This window comes from Silene latifolia, chromosome X (assembly GCF_048544455.1).
Source record: "Silene latifolia isolate original U9 population chromosome X, ASM4854445v1, whole genome shotgun sequence".
Taxonomy (NCBI): Eukaryota; Viridiplantae; Streptophyta; class Magnoliopsida; order Caryophyllales; family Caryophyllaceae; genus Silene; species Silene latifolia.
In genome coordinates this window covers 319,760,690-319,782,180 of record NC_133537.1, presented here as the reverse complement: position 1 = coordinate 319,782,180, position 21,491 = coordinate 319,760,690, and the positions used below count along the sequence as shown (strand labels likewise).

The following is a 21,491-nucleotide window of genomic DNA, read 5'->3' as shown; positions in this document are numbered from 1 at the left end:
AGGGGGGATATGGTATACGGTACGGCCTACCAAGAGCCACGCCGATGCAGAAGAAGAAGCCGATACAGGAAACTTTTCTGAAATATGCAGAATATATGCTCAACATACATCGGAGCCCATACCACGGCATGGACTACGCTGGGGGCAAATTGATGGGGCATATTCTGCACCGCTGACCAAGTCAACATACTGAGCAAGGTCAAAGATGTCCACAACAAGTCAACGACTTATACAACCTAGCCGATGCAGCCCATCGGCCTGTTAGCCTGGGTCTCGGCGTGACAACCTGATCAGCCGGGACACATATCCGCGTACTCATATCCAAGACCCCTCGGCGGTGAGTCATCATGGCCCGCCGGCCTGCCATAGGCCCCTCGGCCGAGGGGTAGATCAGTCTTTCCACCTGCTAGCCACTTGGCCACTTGGCCACTACGTGACAAAAGGTGAAAGCCTATAAATACTCCTCAACCTTCATTAAGGAGGGGATCCAAGAAACTTAACCTAAACACACTATTCATCTGGTAATATCTCCCTTATCTCTCTACAATACATACCTAGCCAAGTAACGCAGCTTAATCCTTTAAGTTTACTGACTTGAGCGTCGGAGTGAGTACGCTTGGCACACAGCCAAGCCCTCAGTTCGTTCATTGTTGCAGGAGAGGCCGAGAGGGACGATAGAAGCTAGAAGGGTTCAATCCAAGACATTATTCTACAAGCCACGGGTGGTAACGATACTTGCTCTGGAATTACACCCGGAACACAATGTATAGAAGATTCTATACACTGAGTGTAACCGTAGCTAGGAGTGAGCAAAACCGGATATCCGGCTTTTAAAATCTTCTTTTTTAGTATCCTTATCCGATACTTTTTTTCCGTATATCCGGTATCCGGTTTTCAGCCTCACTATGTAATTTAATATATTTTTTTTCTAGGCGTGATTGTTGGTTTTTTTAACAACTTAAAAGTGTTTTAAAAAGTTATAAGAGTAAATAACTTAAAAAGTTTAATACTAAAAAGGTTTAATCACCAACATATTGGATATTTTGTGATTTGCGTATATATTTTAATATTTTATTCTAGAAAAAAGGCAACCGTATCGGATACCGTATATCCGGTTTCATATATTGCCGATCCTTATCCGATACGGTTTTTAAAGAACCGTATCGGATATCCAGAAATTCGTATCGGATATCCGGAAATTCGTATAATTAAATTCGTGTAGCGTATCAGATACGTATAATAAAACCGTATCGTATAATTTTGCTCAGCCCTAACCGTAGCCTTTTCGCACAATTCCCTCGCTAACTACAAATAGATTCCTTCACATGTTACATTTTAATTGGTGTATAGAAGATTCTATACCGAGTGTAACCGCTGCATCTTCCTTTAGAATGTGCCTCGTCTATTTTCAAGGCTCATAGTTTGCAGCAACAACTGATCAACGACATTTTTCCATTATTCTTCTGTACATGTATGATCAAAAAAGTGTAATATGGATTGTAAACATTAAAGGGGTGAGTATATGCATTCGGAAAAACATATTACTCTCTCCATTTTAGTCTGTTAGCCTCATTTGACTTTTTCACCGGACAAAAAAGTGAGGCGAGGCTCTTTCGAATAAAATAGAGGGAGTATTGTAATTATGATTGTGCTCCGGTCTATACCGGAGCAGAACCGGAACCGCAATTACAAAAAATCTTGGGACATGCCCTCCTTCAGCTTGAATTGATCGAACTCAACCCTCATCTTACACCTTATGTGCTCGACACAAAGCTTTGGCCTCATTTCAATAACAGTTAGTCTTGCTGAAGACGGGTCGGAGCAAGTGACGGGTAATGTCACTCACAAAACGGATAGGGGGGACAAGGTGGGAGCACCCCATGTGCTTTTCTCTCTCCTATATTTGGGTCATTTGTGAGAGGAAATGGTATCCGTAACTCCAAAGTGACGGATACGTGCCGTCTTCAATGAGATTTTGTGTTTCAATAAAGCCTCAAAAGTGACGGATACTTACGTTGACTTTGTGACTTTACAAAGGACTTATTAATGGTATACCAATAAAAATGAAGAAATATGATTATTATCGTAGAATAAGACAAATGAAGCATATTTGAAGAACATTGGTAAAGAATCTTAAGCAAATTAACCTAGGAAAAAAATCTAAAACGTAAATTCGGGTCGGGACTGAAATGGACCGAAAACCGGAATCCTTGAAATGCTTGGACTGGAGATCAGACAGGAATTTTTAGTTCCGGATACCATCCAGTAGATTCCGGTCCGGACTGGGAAATGAATACTCCTAATTGTAATATTGTAGTGTTGGGCCTTTGTTATAGAAGGAAATATCTTTGGAACATAATCAGAGTTGATCTCCTTGATAAGTTTCTCTTTTGATAGATCCAAATCATCCAATTACTATAATTATCATCAGACAAGAAGATTATTCTAAGGGCCCCATACATATTCAGCATCCCATGTTTTTCAATCTGTGGTTGAATAAACAATAATTCTTAGAAAGTACAGCAGGCTGGCCACAAAATCCAAATCTTTCTGCCTTCTGACTCAATTCTCTCATAAAATTGGCCACATTTATCAATATACAAATGTTCCCATCATCAGTGTCCTGCTTGTCACCAACTATCAACATTATATATTGTGTGTAGGACTCGCAATGGCGGTTTTTGATGCTGACGGATTTCAAACCCATTCGCTATTACTGTCATTGCTCATTGTGTAATTCTGTATACATCAAAATCAATTCTTTTGTGTTGTAAACCCTATTCATTGTTTAAGTCCACGAACTTTCTGACAACTTCATGGGCAAGGGGTCTAAGAGATGGGGAAGGAGAACAACAGGATATCGCGATCTGAACCAGTTTAAGGGCACTGTCTTCTATCCGGTATCTTTGGTTTCCGGTCAAATTGAGTACTAAGCCTGGATGATACAAGTCCTTTATTCTGTGATCAAGGATTGCTTTTCTGATAGCATTTGGCAAATGCATCTCCTGAGGATCTGAGGCATTTAAATTGATAGGTTCTCTGCCAGTCAGTAGCTCTAGTAAGATGATTCCCAAACTGTATATATCAGTACTTTCACGAGCATCCTTGATTTTCATTAGCTCAGGAGCTTTGTACCCCTGAAAAGCTGAATTCTCGAGCATTTCTTGTCCGGCATTGGGGTTCAGAAGCAAATGTAAGCTGTAATCGGATATGAATGGCTGAAAATTTGGACCTAAGAGTATGTTTTTGGACTTCAGATTGCCATGTATTACGGGTTTGACTAGTCCTGAGTGAAGATAAGCCAGTCCCTTGACTAAACCAAGGGCAATCTTGTAGATTGTGTCCCATTTGTGAGATTCGATGTTGCCATCTGCTCATGAAAACACACACACGTGACAATCGACACATGAATGAACAAATAGGCAAAATAAGAAAGCAGGCTGGCTAAAGTCTATAGGACATATCATCATACTGATAGTTAGCTTTGAAATGTTTGTCAAGAATGAGAATCAAACAATTCAAATCGGCTATAAAACAGACAAGACTGACACTACAACTTTTACAAGCCCGGCTTGCGCTTGTATCTACCACTAGATCACACAGTCTACAGATTTGGCTGAAGTATCTACCACTAGATCAAGTAAAAGAAGGTTTAGTATTTTCAAATGGAAGGCCAGAAACGCGTGGGAAATTCATTCGATAATATCTGCTATTGACTTAAGATACCCAGGTTTAGCTTTAGCTGGAGCTCAGGAACTCATAATGTTTAAGTTAATTAATGAGAAGTGCAGTACAGTTATAAACATGAAGGACTAAAGGACCACAAGTCCATAACAGTTCAGTAAGCAATTTAGTTACTGTCAATTGACAATGTATTAATTTCATCCGATTTTTTTTATAAGAAAAGAAAACTCGGTTGATCACCTCAAACGAGTAGGACACGAATGTATTCAGTCGTATCAATGAAAACAAACAAAAGATAAATATATCATTGTTAATTGTAGGTTAATGACAAACAAAGTAAACTGGAATCATCTAATTAGAAGCAATCTAAACTTGTATCTCAGGAAAACTCCAAAAAAGATAGGAATCAACCAATAAAAAGCCAACTTCCCTAAGAGCATCCGCAAACGTGGGAAAATGCCTCCCCATATGTCCTCTCTCTCCTCAAATGGGGAGCCTCATTATTGCATACACTTCCCCTTAATTAGAGGCTCCACCATTTATAGAGGAGGTCCCCAAAAAAATAAGAAGGATAAAAAGTGTTCTTTTGGGGAGGTTCCCATATATTTGGGTGTGTGTTGGGGAACCCCATTGTTGTATAGATGTAAATATGAATTGGGGAGGGTAAATGTAAAAGTTAGTGGAAAATGAGGTGGACGAATAAGAAAATGAAAGAGAAAATATGGGGAGTCTCACCTTTGCGGATGCTCTAACATCACAATCTAACCCTGTAAATCAGGAATGCTAAATCAAGTGTCTTTTACTGCACTCATAATTTTTTATTAAAGGGTTTAGTTTCTTGATCATGATCAGCATCATGATAAAGATTGGCTAAAAAAAATACACAACACTTATGAGTTTAGTTCTCTAAATACAACTTCTTACTGCCTCCGTCCCGGTCATTTGTTTACCTTTGGTTTTGGCACAAAGACCAAGGAAAAAGGAGAGAGCCAATTATTGGATGATAAGTGGACCAAATTGAGTGTGGAGGATCAAACCGTCTATCAAAGGAATTCCCAAAATAGAAAGGTAAACAATTGACTGAGACACCAAAAAATGGAATAGGTAAACAAATGACCGGGAAGAAGGGATTAATAACTTTTACCAAAAAACCAGCAAATCACAAGTTCAATGAGCTAAAACACACAGCAATCCCCAACCAAATAACAGAACAATATTCTACCAGTGAAGAAATTACTTGGCACTAACACTTTTCTGATTCTCCAATCATTGAAAGAACTCACATGAGCAGCGGCGGAACCAGGATTTAAATTATAGAATGACCAGGAACAAAAATAAAAAATTTAACTAAGAGTAAAAAGTTCAAATTTTTCATTGTTCGGAGCTAGCCCCGGCCTAATTCCGCCACTGAATTTCATCAACAACACTAAACAACAATACAAGAACAACCCAAAAAGATTCAAAATTGATACCTTTAATGAACTGAGAAAGATTGAGATGATGATAAAATGGGTAAACAAGAAGCTTTTCACCTCTGGGACCCACATAAAAAGCCAAAAGAGGGACCAAATGCTCATGTCTAATAAACCCAGTTGAATGTACAACATTAATCACATCTCCAAGGGACCCACTACAAGCAGGCCTCAAAAATCTAAGTAACAAAGTTGAATTCTTTCTTGTTAAATTTGCTTTATACAATGTACCATAACTTGATTTCCCAATTACTTCACCTGGTGCATCTAATATGTCTGATACTTTCAGATCTTCACCTCCTGAAAAACACATTAATTCTGGTTCTTCTTCTTCTTCTTTTTCATTGTTTTTTATGTTTCCTGTTTCTGGGTTTTCTGATGCTGTTACAGTTGCTGTTGCTGATGTTTCTGTTGATGTACTGGTTTTTCTGTATAAGTAGATGAAGAAAATGGAGATTATGATTATGAATGTTGGGATTAGTAGACATAAGAGTAGTTTTAGTAATAAATAATTGTGCATGATTTTATGTTTTTTTGAGAGAAAATGTGTAGTAGAAATAGAGGAAGACTTTTTTAGGAGACATGCATGTTAGAGAAGAATAATGGGGTCTTGTGTTATGTTTTGTAAAAGCGAGTTTTGTTAGGGACTTTCTCTTTTCGACATTTTTGGCTAATTGAGCAATTAGAACATACGGAGTATTTTTCAATGAATAATTGGTAATTACTCGTATTTCATAACCAAGGAGAAGGTAGAAAAGAGAGATTCGATAACAGTGCTCCGTATGAGTAGTGAGTAGAGTGTAAAGGTTGAAAAGGGTGGTGTTAAGATCTGGGAAATATTGGACTGATATGGATGGGGACTGATCTGTGATATGTTGCCATGCTTTGATTATATTTTACCAATTTTAAAATGGATTTAGCGTAGTGAACCATATTTGTGGATGTCCACCCAAGTCAATTCCGTATCTTCTTGATATGTTTGCAAGTGTGGGACTACAATTTTGTTCAGGCATAGTGAAAAAAAGAAAGATTCACGTGTCATTTATTTGTAAAATAATAATAATAATAATAAAGTTTTTCTAAAATGTGTCCTTAGGGCATATGATAATAATTTAACTAGGTAAATTTTGTTGAGAATATATTATGATAAATTAGAGTTGAAACTCATATTTACCAATTAGCTTATTATCATGTGCTCTAAGGGTACATTTTAGAAAAACCCTAATAATAATAATAATAATAATAATAATAATAAGGGTACCGATGTATTAGTGTATGAGTGACGATTTAGATTTGGTAAATGAGTTAACTGGGTCAGTGGTTAATTTAGAATATGCACGGTACATTACTTAGAGCATGTTTGGTCTCGATTCTCAAAAATGAGTTTTTGTTTATCAAGCTTAATTTTTTAAAAGTGTTTTTCAAAAGCAGAAGCAACAAATTGCTACTTCTATTTCTTTGAGCAAAAATATCGATTTTTAGCATTTGAGAATTTTTTGTTTAACTTTTAGAAAATGATGTATTTGGGCAAAAAGTGTTTTTGAGTCCAAAACACTTTTACAAATTTAGGTCCAAACACATACTTAAAAACTTTAGGCTTATGTATATTTTTTTTTTGTATAAATAAAGATATCCCTAACTAGTAATAGCCTTTTTACATGCTTTACTATGAGCCACCTTATTAAGATTCTGAGTTTTTATGTAAAATTTTTGAGTTTTTGAGCACCACTTTTATAGAACAATTTTATAATACAAACTAGTCATGATTTTATTTTATATCCTTATTTATTTTGTTTATTCTCTAATGCATGCTAATCTTTCTTGTCTAGATAGAAGGATCTCTCCAACAAAGGTAGTGAAACTCAACAAGAAATTATCTCCAATTCAGAAAGAATTTTTTGCGACCACACCTTTTAGACATTTGGTGGATTTAGCGTAGTGAACCATATTTGTGGATGTCCACCCAAGTCAATTCCGTATCTTCTTGATATGTTTGCAAGTGTGGGACTACAATTTTGTTCAGGCATAGTGAAAAAAAGAAAGATTCACGTGTCATTTATTTGTAAAATAATAATAATAATAATAAAGTTTTTCTAAAATGTGTCCTTAGGGCATATGATAATAATTTAACTAGGTAAATTTTGTTGAGAATATATTATGATAAATTAGAGTTGAAACTCATATTTACCAATTAAACATTATCATCATAATGTGACATTTTAGAAAAACCCTAATAATAATAATAATAATAATAATAATAATAATAAGGGTACCGATGTATTAGTGTATGAGTGACGATTTAGATTTGGTAAATGAGTTAACTGGGTCAGTGGTTAATTTAGAATATGCACGGTACATTACTTAGAGCATGTTTGGTCTCGATTCTCAAAATGAGTTTTTGTTTATCGAAACTTTTTTTTAAAAGTGTTTTTCAAAAGCGAAAAGAACAAATTGCTACTTCTATTTCTTTGAGCAAAAATATCGATTTTTAGCATTTGAGAATTTTTTGTTTAACTTTTAGAAAATGATGTATTTGGCCAAAAAGTGTTTTTGAGTCCAAAAACACTTTTACAAGCTAGGTCAAACACATACTTAAAAACTTTAGGCTTATGTATATTTTTTTGGCAGCCATAAATAAAGATATCCCTAACTAGTAATAGCCTTACATGCTAGACTATGAGCCACCTTATTAAGATTCTGAGTTTTTATGTAAAATTTTTGAGTTTTTGAGCACCACTTTTATAGAACAATTTTATAATACAAACTAGTCATGATTTTATTTTATATCCTTATTTATTTTGTTTATTCTCTAATGCATGCTAATCTTTCTTGTCTAGATAGAAGGATCTCTCCAACAAAGGTAGTGAAACTCAACAAGAAATTATCTCCAATTCAGAAAGAATTTTTTGCGACCACACCTTTTAGACATTTGGTAAATCAAAGAGTAACGAAGATACCGACCTACCTAGCTCACTATATAGTGGACAATTATAACTTCAGAAACCGAAAATTGAGGCTCGATAATGGAGAGACAATTGATGTTTTGAACCGAGATGTTTGCATAGTTTTGGGTCTTCCAATGAGAGGCGTTGTACCAATGTATTCAATGGATTAGTTGCAGCCAATTTTTGAGGAGTGGATCAATCAATTCGGCGATGATGTCGATGGGAGGATGGTGAATTGAAGATGAGTGTGCTAAGAAAGTACATAACAAGCCACCAGGAAGACAGGGACCAATCCTCACGAGGTGCATTTTGTTGTATATATATCATATTCTTTGATATGTTGTTACGGGAATGAATGTGTGTATATAGATTCATTTCTTTGGTTAGTTAACATAGATAAATTGGATGACTTAGATTGGCATGAGTTTGTTCATGTTAAGTTATTGGATACAAGAAAAAGATTGGTTATTAGGAAAACAATTTCTTGGTCCTCTACTATTTCTTGTGGTGAGTTATATTTATAAATCATTTAATTGGTGTTGTATGTTAATGAATGTATCATAATGATGTTCGTAATGAGCTCCTTGATCAACTTGTTGATACATATTACTAATAAATTTATAAAGCTTAATATGTATCAATAAGTTGGTTAAGAAGCTCAATTTTTTTTTGCAACACAAATTCAATGATATTATAAATATAACTCACCGTAAAAAATAGTTTAGGGAAACAGAATTTTAAACCTAATGAGCAATTTTCTCTTGTCTCCAAGAACTTATTGCCATGAAAAAACTCGCACCAATGTAAATCATTCAATTTATCTGTGTGAACCAACCAAGAAAATGCATCTATATAAACATGTTCATTCCTGTAGCAATGTATCAAAGAGAATATGATGTACAACAAAATATTCTTCTTGATCATTGATCCCATCTTCCTGTTGGCTTGTTATGTAGTTTCTTAGCATACTCGTCTTCACCATCCTCCCGTCACCATTATCGGCGAATTTATTGATCCACTCTTCAAAAATTTGTTACAACTTATGATCAATTGAATACTTTGGTACAAACCTCCCATCAAAAGACACAAAACTTTGGGAATATCCTCTTTCGATACATCAATTTTCTCTCCATTATCTAGCCTCAATTTTCGATTTCTGAAGTTAAAATTGTCTACTATATAGTGAGCTAGGTAAGTTGCTATCTTGGTCAGTCTTAGATTTACTAAATGTCTGAAAGGAGTGGTCACAAAGCTTTCTTTTTGAATTTGAGATAATTCCTTATTAAGCTCCACTACCTTTGTTGGAGACATCCATGTCTCCAGACAAGGAAGATCAGCAAGTATTTTCAAATCATTTTTATCGTCTTCCTCTATGTCTTTATTTTTTTTTTTTTACCTTTTGCGAAGGTCTAAGAAAGAAAATAGACAAAATAATAAAAGTAGCTCAGGTTGTACTATAAATAAAATTGCTCTTTAAAAGTGGTTGTTCAGTTAAAATACCGCAAGCGAACGAGTTACCCGGGTCAATCTCAGGGAAGTCAGGTACTAGTATTATTCAGTCTTGAATTAAGAGTCAGCTACGCGAATGAATAATCATTGATGATAAACTTAATTAATTGAACTACTCCCTCCCAGTCTCTATATTGTTCCCATTTGATATGGGCACAATACTTAAGGAAAAGTAAAATAAGAGTAAAAGTTACCAAAAAAAGGAAATGGGAACATTAGTTGAATAATCCATTTCGGGAAAGTGGGAACATTATAGTGACTGGGAGGGAGTATAAAATTATAAAGAACAAATTCGATAATAAAAACAAGGCATGGAGTTCATATCATCCCTAGACAAGCTTACAAATAATGGCTCGATTGGCTAGTTGCTATTCAAGTGAGACGACTACACTTCTCGCATATAACGCTCTCTCCGATATAACGCTCTCTCCGAATAACGATTATTCTTCCTAAATATATCTAACCCGTGCTCTCGCATGTAAATTAGAAATAAAAAAGCAATAAGACCGTAGATACTCCATATCCCAACCATACAAACTAATATTGGGTTCATACGTCTGTTTTATCGTCTTGATGTGCACATTTAACTCAAGTTTGGATTTTGGGTTCATACTGAAGTGCTGACTGCCGAGTGCAAAGTTTAGTAGTCCATAAAATCAGGTTTAAAACTTAATAACTTGTACACACATTCATTGAAACCTTAGCATCTACATGTAAAATATATACTCCGAACGAGACATTATCACATCTCCATTGTATGGTGTGTGTGTGTGTTCCGTATGAATTACAGAAGTTTGATAGAAATCGTTTCTCGTCGCAAACCCACAATGATCGAATCATTGAGCAATTTCTTCAACAAGGCATAGGCTCGCCCCCCCTGCTGACTTCCTGTTCGTATACACGGACATTTTAGTACATAAATTATTATCTAGCCGTCCTTGACTCAATAATTGAGAAGTGACTAATCAAAAATTGAAACATGTGGTCAAGGTTTCTAACCTTGGCCTCCTTTAATTTTTGTTGTATGATCCGCCACAGCATGGGTCATTGAGCGTCCAAGTGGTGGTTAATCAAAGAAGCTACACAGTTATGCAGCTGGCTGAACATCTCAGGTAACATGCTTATGGCGGTCACACGCTGAGTTTAGGTTGGAACTGTGAATCGACAAATCTTGAGGTGATCTCATCAATACAAGCCATTCGAATTCTTTCAGGAGTTGCAGGACTGTCAAGAGGGAACCAGTCAGTGTAACCTGCTTCAGCTCTGGCAGCTGCTATAGCATCCTTGATTGCAAAAAACACGGATGATGCTAGAAAAAATGGAGGTTCACCAACTGCTTTAGAAGAATGTATAGCCTTAACATTTGGAGCTCCCTGCAAACCAAATTAAAAAAAAAACATTATAATTTGTTCATGCCCTAATTAGTCGACAGCTATATACTTTTGTGTTACTAATGCCTCGCTTAGATGGAGATTTAGTTGGAAGGAGAGGGGGTTAATTTCCATTATTTTGTTAGTAATTTGGGTCGGAGAAAAATGAAAGGAATCATTTTCCTCCCTACAAACCAAATTGAAATTCTTCCAAAAAAAATCATAGCTTCATTCCCCCCTTTCTTTCCCTTCTCTTCATCCCAGTCCTCCGTGCCTCCTACACTTGCATCCAGAGGGTAACTGAGTTCATAGCACATCAAAAGGCTGTGATAAAAGCACAAATATCCGCATCCTAAAAATCTTTAAAGCAATGCAAACTATTTAGAGGCTACAATGTACATCTAAACATTCAGCATTATGAACTGACTTTGTATGGGAATAACAAAGTGAACTAACCTTCAAAAGAGAGACATTGAATTTTAAAGGCACGTCATTCATTGATGGAATCTTGTAAGTCCCAGGTCCACATGTATACAAGAAACCAGGAGGTATCCACTTGTGAGCTGCATCTCCCCATTTGAGTTCCTCTAGAGCAACCCAGCCCAACCCCTGTATGAACGCTCCTTCGATCTGCAATAACCATGGGAAGTGAAAAATCAGGTTTTCTTAAATATTCTAACTTGAAAATGAAAGGACACACTAAAAACAGAAGCACTATACACACTATTTAAAATATTACAATGATGCTAAGCACTAATGATTTTACGTGTTAGGTAATACTCCTTGGCTAACAAAATAACGTGATCTTCATCATACATGTAAAAAAAACTCCTAATCATAGATTTATAGGATTTTGGGGAGGTTATATTACCTGACCAATATCAATAGCTGGGTTGAGAGAATATCCAAGATCCAAGATGATATTAGCATCTCTTGTGTGGAAATCTCCAGTCAATGTGTCGATCTCAACCTCAGCAAAAGCAGCACCATAGGTAAAGTACCTGAAAGGAATCCCACTACCAGTCTTCCAATCAAAGCCAATGTCAGGCGTGGCATGAAATCCATGAGCAGATAGGTCAATTCTCTCCATATGACATGCATGTACCAACTGAAGCCAAACAAAAGCATGTCGATTGTTAAACAACAGATTATACAACCAACAAACATCCATGTAAAAAAGATTATATCGCACCGCTGCAAATGAGCTATAGCTTTTCTTAGAAGTAATAGGCTCCATCCTTGCTTTTATTTGTTCACAAGCATCCAAAACTGCAGCACCATACATATCAGAACTTGCTGATGCGGCTGTTGGTGAAGCATTAGGTACCTATTTGGCAACAAAAAACCATGATAACAAAAGTCAATGACTCAACTCCCCTCAGCATTGTTGCAACACAAAATCTCACTTTAGACGGACACTATCCGTCTAAAGTTGCAGAAGGGTCAAATATGTAACCACTTACATAATAAGACAAACAACAAGTGGGATGGTGAGGGTTACTATTCATGCAAAAATGAGATTATTTGACCCGTCTACATCTTTAGACGGATATACCCATCTACAATGAGACTAATTGTTATTGCAATACTCTCTCCATCTGATTACACCGTTCTCATTTGACTTTGGATCATTCATTTCTTCAAATATATGTAGATATAATGTTAAATTGGTTAAGTTTGATTTATCAAAGCAACTATTTTGAAATTCGTACCTTTTGAAGGTTGCAGCTAGCATATACTATAAGAAATATAGGTCAAAATTGACAGCATTTCAGTAATAATGTCAAATGGGGAGAGTTTAACGGAATGGAGGGGTGTATTCTTTGCGTGCTAACATTAAATGGAGAATGAATGATGCCATATCCTATCTCCCAGTGTTACCTTGTCTGTACTAGTCTCGGATATGAATACAGAGCTGAGAGGGATGTCAAAAGCAGTAGCGGCAATCTGAGCAACTTTGGTGTGTAAACCTTGTCCCATCTCAACACCCCCATGAGTAACTAAAACTGTGCCGTCAGTATATACCTGGACAAGCGCACCTGCCTGTAACCATAACAGTCATAAACTATTTCAATATGAGAATAAGAGGAAGAGCTCTGTTTAGCCTAACACATGAAGAAACGTGCATTCTCCACGGAGAAATTAACTATTGTGAAGTGCCCAATTTTTAGAAGGGGAAAAGGAAAAAGAAACTGGCAGAATATCTGTCTAAATATAGTCTATATACTTGTACCTGATTCAAAAACTTAGTCGTAAAGGATATTCCAAACTTTGTGGGAACCATGGCCAGTCCACGCTTTTTCCATCGACTCTGAGCATTGAAGTGATCAACCTCAGCACGTGCCCTTGGAAAATCGCACGCTATTTTCAGTTGATTCCACACCAGTGGCAAGGTACAGTGATCAACCTTTTGGCCATAATGCAGCATTGAACCTTCTTGTTGGAAGTTCATTTCCTGTGATCACAAAAATGTCATCAGAACTGATAGTGTCACCACATTTAACCCCCTGAGATCAGAAAATTTGGGAGGTCAATATCATCAGAATTATACATATGAAAATTAAGCATATCATCAGAATTGATGATATAATCATCAAGATATCAGCAAAGTCCCAGTGACAAGATTTCAGCGAAGTCCCAGTGACTTGCAGTAGACAGAAATTCATGACTATGTAATATTACCTTGATCTCCTCTGGCCTTTTCTTAAGCTCCATGGCAATCCTGTGTATCCAATTTTCAGTAATGAGCATCCCTTGAGGACCACCAAAACCACGGAAGGCAGTGTTGCTAGGAAAATTAGTGAAGCAAACATTTCCATTTATCCGGATATTTGGTATGTCATAAACATTGTCTGAATGAAACATTGCACGTTCAAGGATGGCAAGTGAGAGATCATGTGAGTTCCCTGCATTGTTGTATATCTCAAGATCAAGGGCAAGCACCTTTCCCTCATTTGTAAATCCTACCTGTATACAGTTGTATCAAACATCAATTGAACTGATATTAAATGCATATCTTATGTGGAGAACTACAGTTTTAAACAAGATTTAACTTTACAAGGTAATGTAGGTTCCAAAAATGTATGGTGCTCGGAAGCTTTAGTGGACAGGCAAAATGACTTGTTATAACCTTATAGGGCACAAGTAATGATATAAATATGTGATGTGGGAGTGAGTTAAATATTACAATTGTGATCCCCGCCACTAAAGGAAGACTAATAAGGTAGCTGCTAGTATACTCCCCCTGACTCAATAGATTGTTTACATTTGATTCAAATACTCCTCACAAAATAATAAAAGTGGAAACTTCAGTTGACTCGGAGGGAGTACATATGATTATATGAAACCATCAACATGGTTGTTAATCAAAATTAGACTTTACCATGGCACAGTGCAATGAGAGAACTTATACAAAGAGGGCAATGTTTACAGGGGATATGACAACGCATAATAAAAAAAAAAAAAAAAAAAAAAAAAAAAAAAAAAAAAAACTTGATCAAAGAGGCCTATTTAGGTTTAAGAGAGATTACAAGTTCAATGCAAGAGAGGCCTAGTGGCTTCTCAATACGAAGTCATGATGATCGGTGAGGGGATGAAGGAAATGGGTAGATTAAAGAACTGTGTGCACGAGATGTTTGAAGTTTGAATTAACCATTCATGTACGTCTATAGAACATTCTTAGTCAAAGACATGACTGTCGATATGATCATCAGCCACAGCATAAAACCCTAATACTGCAGAAAACAAAAATCAATCCAATCAAAGAAGTAAACCATACTTTATACTTCCCAAGAAAGCTATGACGCTGTCCAGTAATCATCATGTCAACATCTCGATCTAAGACGATTTTAACTGGCTGGTTTAATAGATAAGAGGGAACCGAAGCTGCAGCAGCTATAAAAGCAGATCTGGTCTCTTTGCCACCAAATCCACCACCAATCCTTTTTATTTTGCAGACTACTTTTGACATAGGAAGACCAAGAACATGACTGACATATTTCTGGTGCTTCTGTGGTGCCTGTACAGGTATAGTCATTAGATCAGGATTTTATATGAACCCAGCAGACAACAGATGGAAACATGTCAGGTCCCTTATCAGTAAAGAACAAGATTACACAGTTTTACAATTCAGTGAATTAAGTCAAATATGTGCGGTCAAAGTCATTCGAAAGTAGATGTCATCAGAAGTACTTACTTGAGTAGACGATATCATTTGGACCTCATTACCACCATCCATGGTCCAGACTAAACTGCTATTTGGTTCCAAATAAAAGTGCTCTTGACCACCAATATTTACTACTCCTTCTATGACCCGATCACACTGGCCTGACTGAAAGCAGAGTTCAACGTCGCCTTTTTTCAAATGCTTTTCTGAATGAGGATGAAAACTTTTACATCTAACTGCATCCTCTATAGATAATATAGGAGGTAGCTCTTCATACTCAACATGCACTCTTCTAGCTGCTAGTTTCGCATTTTCATGGGTATCAGCAACCACTACACCAATGACCTGCACATTGACGATCATTAGGTCTTACTCAAATGAGATGCAATTTTACATTGTGATGCATTTCATACCTGACCCACACAAGTTACTAACTCTGAAGCAAAAAGTTCTTCATCGATAAAAACTGGTCCAATGTTGTTATCCCCAGGGACATCTTTAGCAAAAAATATGCCAGCAAACCCAGGTGAAGACTTTGCAGTAGAATCATTGATTGAGACTATACGTGCATGAGGCTTTCGACTCAAAACCAGAGCTGCATGTAAGCAATTAGGGGGCGTGGGCAAGTCATCAGCGTATTCTGCTTCACCTGTGACCTGATTATGAAAAATAAGACTAGGGTAACTGTATATAACAAAGTGGTATCATTTTTTGGAGGAAGTACAAAGTATAGGAATCTGACTACTTGTGACCTGATTAAAAAAACAAAAAAAACAAAAAGAAAAAAGAAACCAAAAGGCGACGCTAACTGAAAGACAGAGTAGAGTGGTAACAACTTTTGAAAGGGGCGCACATATGTATTTGTACCTCAGTTCCTTTATCTTGATCCCATAGGTCCCAATTCAGGCAGTGAACTTATACTGATAGGTCCTTTTAATAGCTCAAACTACTACACCTTCCCCGCCACTAAGAAATAACAAAAAAGGGTATTCCATGAAGCAAAGGAAAATTGAAGCGGGCAACTGTTATTAACCTGAAGTGTAGCTGATTGATGAACCTCGGGAGATCCCACAGCCGTCCCCTGTTTTACAATCTCATAATCCTGACTACCAATAACAGATGGTTTTTTGAATGTCTGTAATGCAGAGATGTCGGATGATGAAATAGTTTCTGTCAGAGAGGACTTCACATCCATCTTTTCACATACCCAAAGGAAATATTTGAAGAAAAAACTTAATGTCAAAGATCTTCTGAACTCCACCATTCCACCAGGTGCATCTTCCTTAAGTACAACATCCTCTTCCAAAATTTTCAAGGCACCGTCAAGCAGTCTCTTGTTCCAACTCTTCCCAATGACAAAATCTTTTGTTTTGGATGCAGAAAAAGAGACAGCAGCAACCCCTCCATAAACAAACGATGCATCTGCTACTACCCATTCTTCATCCCTTTTCTCAAGATGAACACGCATCGCAGCATTTACCAATGCAATGTCATCATCTCTTCGATGAGCCTGCTTAAACTCTTTTACATATTCATTTGGCCTGGTCCATGGTAAATGTATTGATAGCAAAATCTCATCGCTAGCCAAATCAATCTTACGATAACCCAAGAAAAAGTTTTCTGCCAAAACTGTTCTAATGTGTCCCTTACTATCAATGATCTGAAACTTTGCCCTAGCAGCCATCCAAAGGGGATTCAAATCTGATATCGGGCTAGCAGTGCAGATATTTCCGCCAACAGATGCAACATTTTTTATTTGAGTCCCCGCGAACCACTTTATTTGCTCCATAATTGCAGTACAAGATGAAATTTCATGAGGAGCACGCTCTACAGAAACCTTTTTCAGTATGCTAACAAGCTCCGATAGTCTCACAGAAGCCCCTATCTCCAATCCATCATCTTTCACATTTAGTATATTTAGCTCAGGCACCTGTGCAACTGATATAAGAACATTGTACTGCAATTTCTTCAGCCTCATTTCAATTCCGACTTCAGTGTTGCCAATCACTAGTTTTGCTTCTGGATATCTGGTTTTTAACTCTAAAACTTGTTGAATATTCAAAGGCCTATACCATGTAAGTCCATGAGAACCACTCAAATGCAAAAAAGAAGCTTTCTTCAGTAATAATTCAGGAGGAAATATAAGTTCTTTATCTTTGTATTTACTTCCATCTATGACATTGTAAGATAGTTGTTTATAACTTCCACTGCAAACCCCGGTTTGCTTCATATTGTCAGCAGATCCACCAGGTTTTGGTCCACAAGAACATGGTTCACCAGTCGATGGACAAATGAACTCATTGTCTTGATGGCTACCCGAAGGTCTGCCAGTATATACCCTGTCATCAGTCTTTGCAAAGACCCTAAAGGCATCCATAATTGGACGATAGCCTGTGCATCTGCATAAGTTCCCTGCCAGACTTTCTTCGATTTGCTCCTCCGTTGGAGAGTTTTGACTAGATCTTAATAAAGCATACATGGACATGACAAAACCAGGAGTACAAAATCCACATTGTGAGCCATGTGAGTTCGCCAATAATTCCTGCAAAGGTAGTATAGAAAAAATCAAAAGATTTATTTTTTTAGTGAGGACTAAGGATTGAAATTCTGCTGTTATCAAGAAATATGAATCACACAATTTTCTTCAGTCAAGAGCTTACTGGTTTGCATTTAAGCACCTACTCCACTACATGCATATTCTTAATTTTCATCATCAGTTTGTTTTACCACTCCCCTCGCTCTCAATAAGAGAAGAGGGGAATGGTAATGAGGGACAACTGGAACAAGAACTCATTAGTAACACACGTATCACAAATGCACACGTAAGTTTTAAAAAGAATTACAATTTCTAAGGTTGGCTATCATTATGGTTAATTAAATTTGCCACACTGCCGCGTCAAATGCGTCAAATAATGACTGCTAAAAGATTGCAGCTTACAGCAATGGTAGTTATATGACACCCTAACCACGTGTTACCACTTTACCATATACAGCAATTGTACAATCTTCATTGACATCATAAAGGAAAGGCAGGATATCATACCTGAACTGGATGCAACCCGATCTTTCGGTTTCCAATGCCTTCTACCGTGATTACATGCATCCCTTCAACGGAATATAGTGGAGCCAAGCATGCATTGACTGCATGATGCCTGGTAAGTAAGTGAAATTGGAAATTTAAACAGACTTTTCATTTTGATTGGTTATACGGTGAAAATGCAAATGATGCCTGACCAACTATTTACTAAAAAGCTAAATTCAGTTGAAAGGTGAAATCATGTCAAAATATCAGAAAGAAATTACCAAACGGCAACACCTGCATAGATAAGTACTCAGCACTAAGCAGGCAAGGGTGAGTAAAGGCTTTGTTATTTCAACAATACTCCTAATCTGCCTTCCTCATTCTAACCCATAAAAGGGCACATGTTTATGTTCTATTTGAAGCTACGTAATGTTGGTAGTATTTAACGCACTCGAAAATACTACGGAGTACTAATGTACAAAGCTTAAACTTGAATTTTACAGATCTTCACAGTAAGGAACTCCCAAAAAGATGTTACCATAAACTTGATGCCAATCACTACTACCCAAGAATATTCCATAGATGACAAAATCAATGATGTTACCATCCCCACTAAATATTCAGAATCCTATATTTCTATACACGGAAAAGTTGTAGCTCCAAACATTATAGTGTTTGTATAAAGTATAATATAGATTATAGAGTATAAATAAAGAGTATAATTAATACAAATAAAATCTCCAAAATCTTATGATGTATAAATAAATTTTGATGTATAAATAAATTTTGCCTTTTTAAATAACGTACAAAAATTAGCTATGATGTATAAATAAATTTTGACATTGAAACTGAGTTTGATTAAAGCTAAGTAAAAAAACCAACTGATTATATAAATAAAACGTGTCAACTTCGCTCTTTTTAATCTTTCCATCTTATACAACTATACAAGCTAACATGTTTTAATGTCCAATATAAAAATGTGATATTATTATTGTTATTTTGTATTTTTTTATATATTCTCTTCATAAAAAGATCTAGGTTGCTATCATTATTTTTAATAATAAAAATAGGTTCACACAAAAATAACTTGATCTAAAAGTTCTTTGAATAATAAACTTTTTTTTTTTTATAATATTACTAACATTATAATCAGTACATTACAATATACTATTATAACTACAACTCATTTATGTAAAAATTAAAGCTCAATTAATTTAACCCTCACAAATGTCGTGCTTTAGCACGGGTCTCAACTAGTATCTCTATATGAGCAATATAAAGACAAAAAAAAAAGAAGCAAATGTTCAAATAATTTGGGACTTTGGGTACAGAAAGACTCACACGCATCTCTTACGCCGTTGATCAAAGTAGGAGACCATGACAGTACAAGCACCGCAACCTCCTTCACCACATCCTAGTTTTGTCCCAGTCAGACCGACATCTGCATTCAACAACAACCAATAGGGAAAGTGTTGATCATATCATTGCTTAACAAACAAGAAGCATTGTACGGCCTAAAATGCACTTTTCCAATCATTGCTACACACACGAACTTGCTCATATATACCCTGCTAAAATTTGCAGATGTAGAACTTTAGCATTCATTTTTAGTGCTCTATCCATCCCACTTATATTTTCCGCTTTTGACTTTATTAGTCAATTTCAACTGCTACTTTCTCAACTTTCTCATATCATATACTCACTCCATCCCAATAATATTGTCCCCTTTTCACGTTTGATTTTTCTTAAATTAACCGTCCCATTTATAAATCTAGCACCAATATTTTTCTTAAATTAACCGTCCTATTTATAAATCGAGGACTACTTCTAGACATCAAGTTACAAGCTCGTTCCTAAGATAATAACGAAAAAAAAGGTGTTTTGATAAACCAGACATGACAACGTTGACATTGCCAAAGAAACAACCTTTTTTCGACTCGAACTCAAGCTCAAATTCCCGATTAGATCATGATCTCGATTGAACCCGAACCGATACAAATGTTCCACCCAAAATAGCACAGTTACTCATAGAGTCATAGTACACACCAAATCATCAAACGTATTTGAGATACAAATGCTTAAGCAACAAAATTGTACATACATAACTAAAACTGGCTCCGTCTCAATTATCTGTTTACTTTTGATTAAAATACTACTCGCAAAGGATTAAAAAAAAGTTAAAAAAAATGCAGTAACGAAATTACAAAATGAAATTAACCTCTGAGATACTCAAGAAGAGTCAAGTGAGCTAAACCATCAGGAATCACTCTTCTAACACCATTAATATAAACTATTGCTTCATTTGACTCCTTCATTTCCTCAATTACTCCAGATTTCTCTTCGTTCTTCAATGAACCCATCAATTTCCCCGATTTTGAAGATTTTTCCGTCGATTATTTCAGCTAGTCACTAATATACACTAGAATTAATTAATTGAAAATTGTTTTTGATGTTGATTATGAGAGTTTAAGAGTTGATTAATGAGAATAAGGTAGGAGGATGAAGAGAGGAAGATGAACTGGATAGTGATTACTATTAGAATAAGATCACCGCCATTTTTGTTTGTTTCTAAAATTCGATTTGTTTCGTTTTGTATTTTTTATTCATTGCTTGATTTACATTATTTGGTAATTAACTACTTCTACACGATAACTACTCTTCCTACCTTTACAACTTTTGACCAAACATAACTGACTAGATAATGCCATCAAGAGTCCATGTCACAAACTCCGTCTCATATTACCGTCCTAGTGGTCCTCTCCGCCTCAAAACTAAATAAACCGAAGTTGTGCATCGTAGCGGGGCAATTCGGCCCAGTCCGGTCTTCTGAGCCGAGTTCCACTGCCCCAACACAACCATATATCATCTTTGGGCCGGGCTAGTACTGCGCCATACCAACCCAACACTGGCCCGGCCCAGCTCGGTCAACTTTTAGTGTCGTGCGTGGGCTACTAGCACGAAATATACTTGAACACAATACTATATATACGATCTAGGTAGCACGCACACTCCTCATAATCGGCCTTCCCGTGTCGGACACCCGTGTCAGACACGACACTCGGCGGACACACGTCAAAACGTGTCGGACACTTGTAAAGCCGTGTCTAACTTTCATCTTTTATTTGGGCACGTGTCCGACACGTGTCCATGATAGTTTGAGCCGTATCCATGGTATTTGGACACACCTTCAAACGAGATCAAGTTGAATTTAAGGTAAATGACATGAATTGTTATATGGTTGAATTTGGTGGGGAAATAAGTTGAATTGGGGGCAAGTGATGTTCTTTAGACTAGTAATGAGATGTCGAAATAGATTGATTATAA

At 36.5% G+C, this 21,491-nt stretch overlaps 2 protein-coding genes across 3 annotated transcripts; both read right to left on the bottom strand.

Moving 5' to 3' along the window:
• Positions 1-2,553: 2,553 nt before the first annotated feature.
• On the bottom strand, positions 2,554-5,802 carry LOC141617889 (putative kinase-like protein TMKL1). Its single transcript, XM_074435021.1, has 2 exons — positions 5,157-5,802; positions 2,554-3,370 (listed from the first exon to the last, which is right to left on the bottom strand). Exons 1-2 carry the CDS (start codon positions 5,674-5,676, stop codon positions 2,778-2,780), a joined length of 1,113 nt encoding a protein of 370 aa, XP_074291122.1. The 5' UTR covers positions 5,677-5,802; the 3' UTR covers positions 2,554-2,777.
• A 4,452-nt stretch (positions 5,803-10,254) lies between these two features.
• On the bottom strand, positions 10,255-20,876 carry LOC141617887 (xanthine dehydrogenase 1-like). 2 transcript variants are annotated; one of them, XM_074435020.1, is made up of 15 exons: positions 20,386-20,876; positions 19,509-19,608; positions 18,189-18,297; positions 16,179-17,687; positions 15,559-15,801; positions 15,176-15,490; positions 14,759-14,998; positions 13,663-13,947; positions 13,214-13,435; positions 12,862-13,023; positions 12,173-12,307; positions 11,852-12,088; positions 11,437-11,610; positions 10,610-10,983; positions 10,255-10,498 (listed from the first exon to the last, which is right to left on the bottom strand). In XM_074435020.1, exons 1-14 carry the CDS (start codon positions 20,525-20,527, stop codon positions 10,741-10,743), a joined length of 4,116 nt encoding a protein of 1,371 aa, XP_074291121.1. In that variant the 5' UTR covers positions 20,528-20,876; the 3' UTR covers positions 10,255-10,498; positions 10,610-10,740. The 2 variants fall into 2 exon arrangements, with proteins under 2 accessions (XP_074291121.1, XP_074291120.1); XM_074435019.1 differs by having other exon boundaries at positions 11,852-12,307; positions 20,386-20,804.
• Between the last annotated feature and the right edge of the window lie 615 nt (positions 20,877-21,491).

What these genes read in the sequence shown, in the direction of transcription:
- LOC141617889 (XM_074435021.1), bottom strand. Translation starts at nt 5,676, where the DNA reads ATGCACAATTATTTATTACTAAAACTACTCTTATGTCTACTAATCCCA. An exon ending in TCTTTCTCAGTTCATTAAAG is followed by an intron (nt 3,371 to 5,156) that starts GTATCAATTTTG and finishes TTTCATGAGCAG; the next exon opens with ATGGCAACATCGAATCTCAC.
- LOC141617887 (XM_074435019.1), bottom strand. Translation starts at nt 20,527, where the DNA reads ATGGGTTCATTGAAGAACGAAGAGAAATCTGGAGTAATTGAGGAAATG. An exon ending in CAACGGCGTAAGAGATGCGT is followed by an intron (nt 18,298 to 19,508) that starts GTGAGTCTTTCT and finishes CTTACTTACCAG; the next exon opens with GCATCATGCAGTCAATGCAT. An exon ending in TCGGGTTGCATCCAGTTCAG is followed by an intron (nt 17,688 to 18,188) that starts GTATGATATCCT and finishes CTACCTTTGCAG; the next exon opens with GAATTATTGGCGAACTCACA.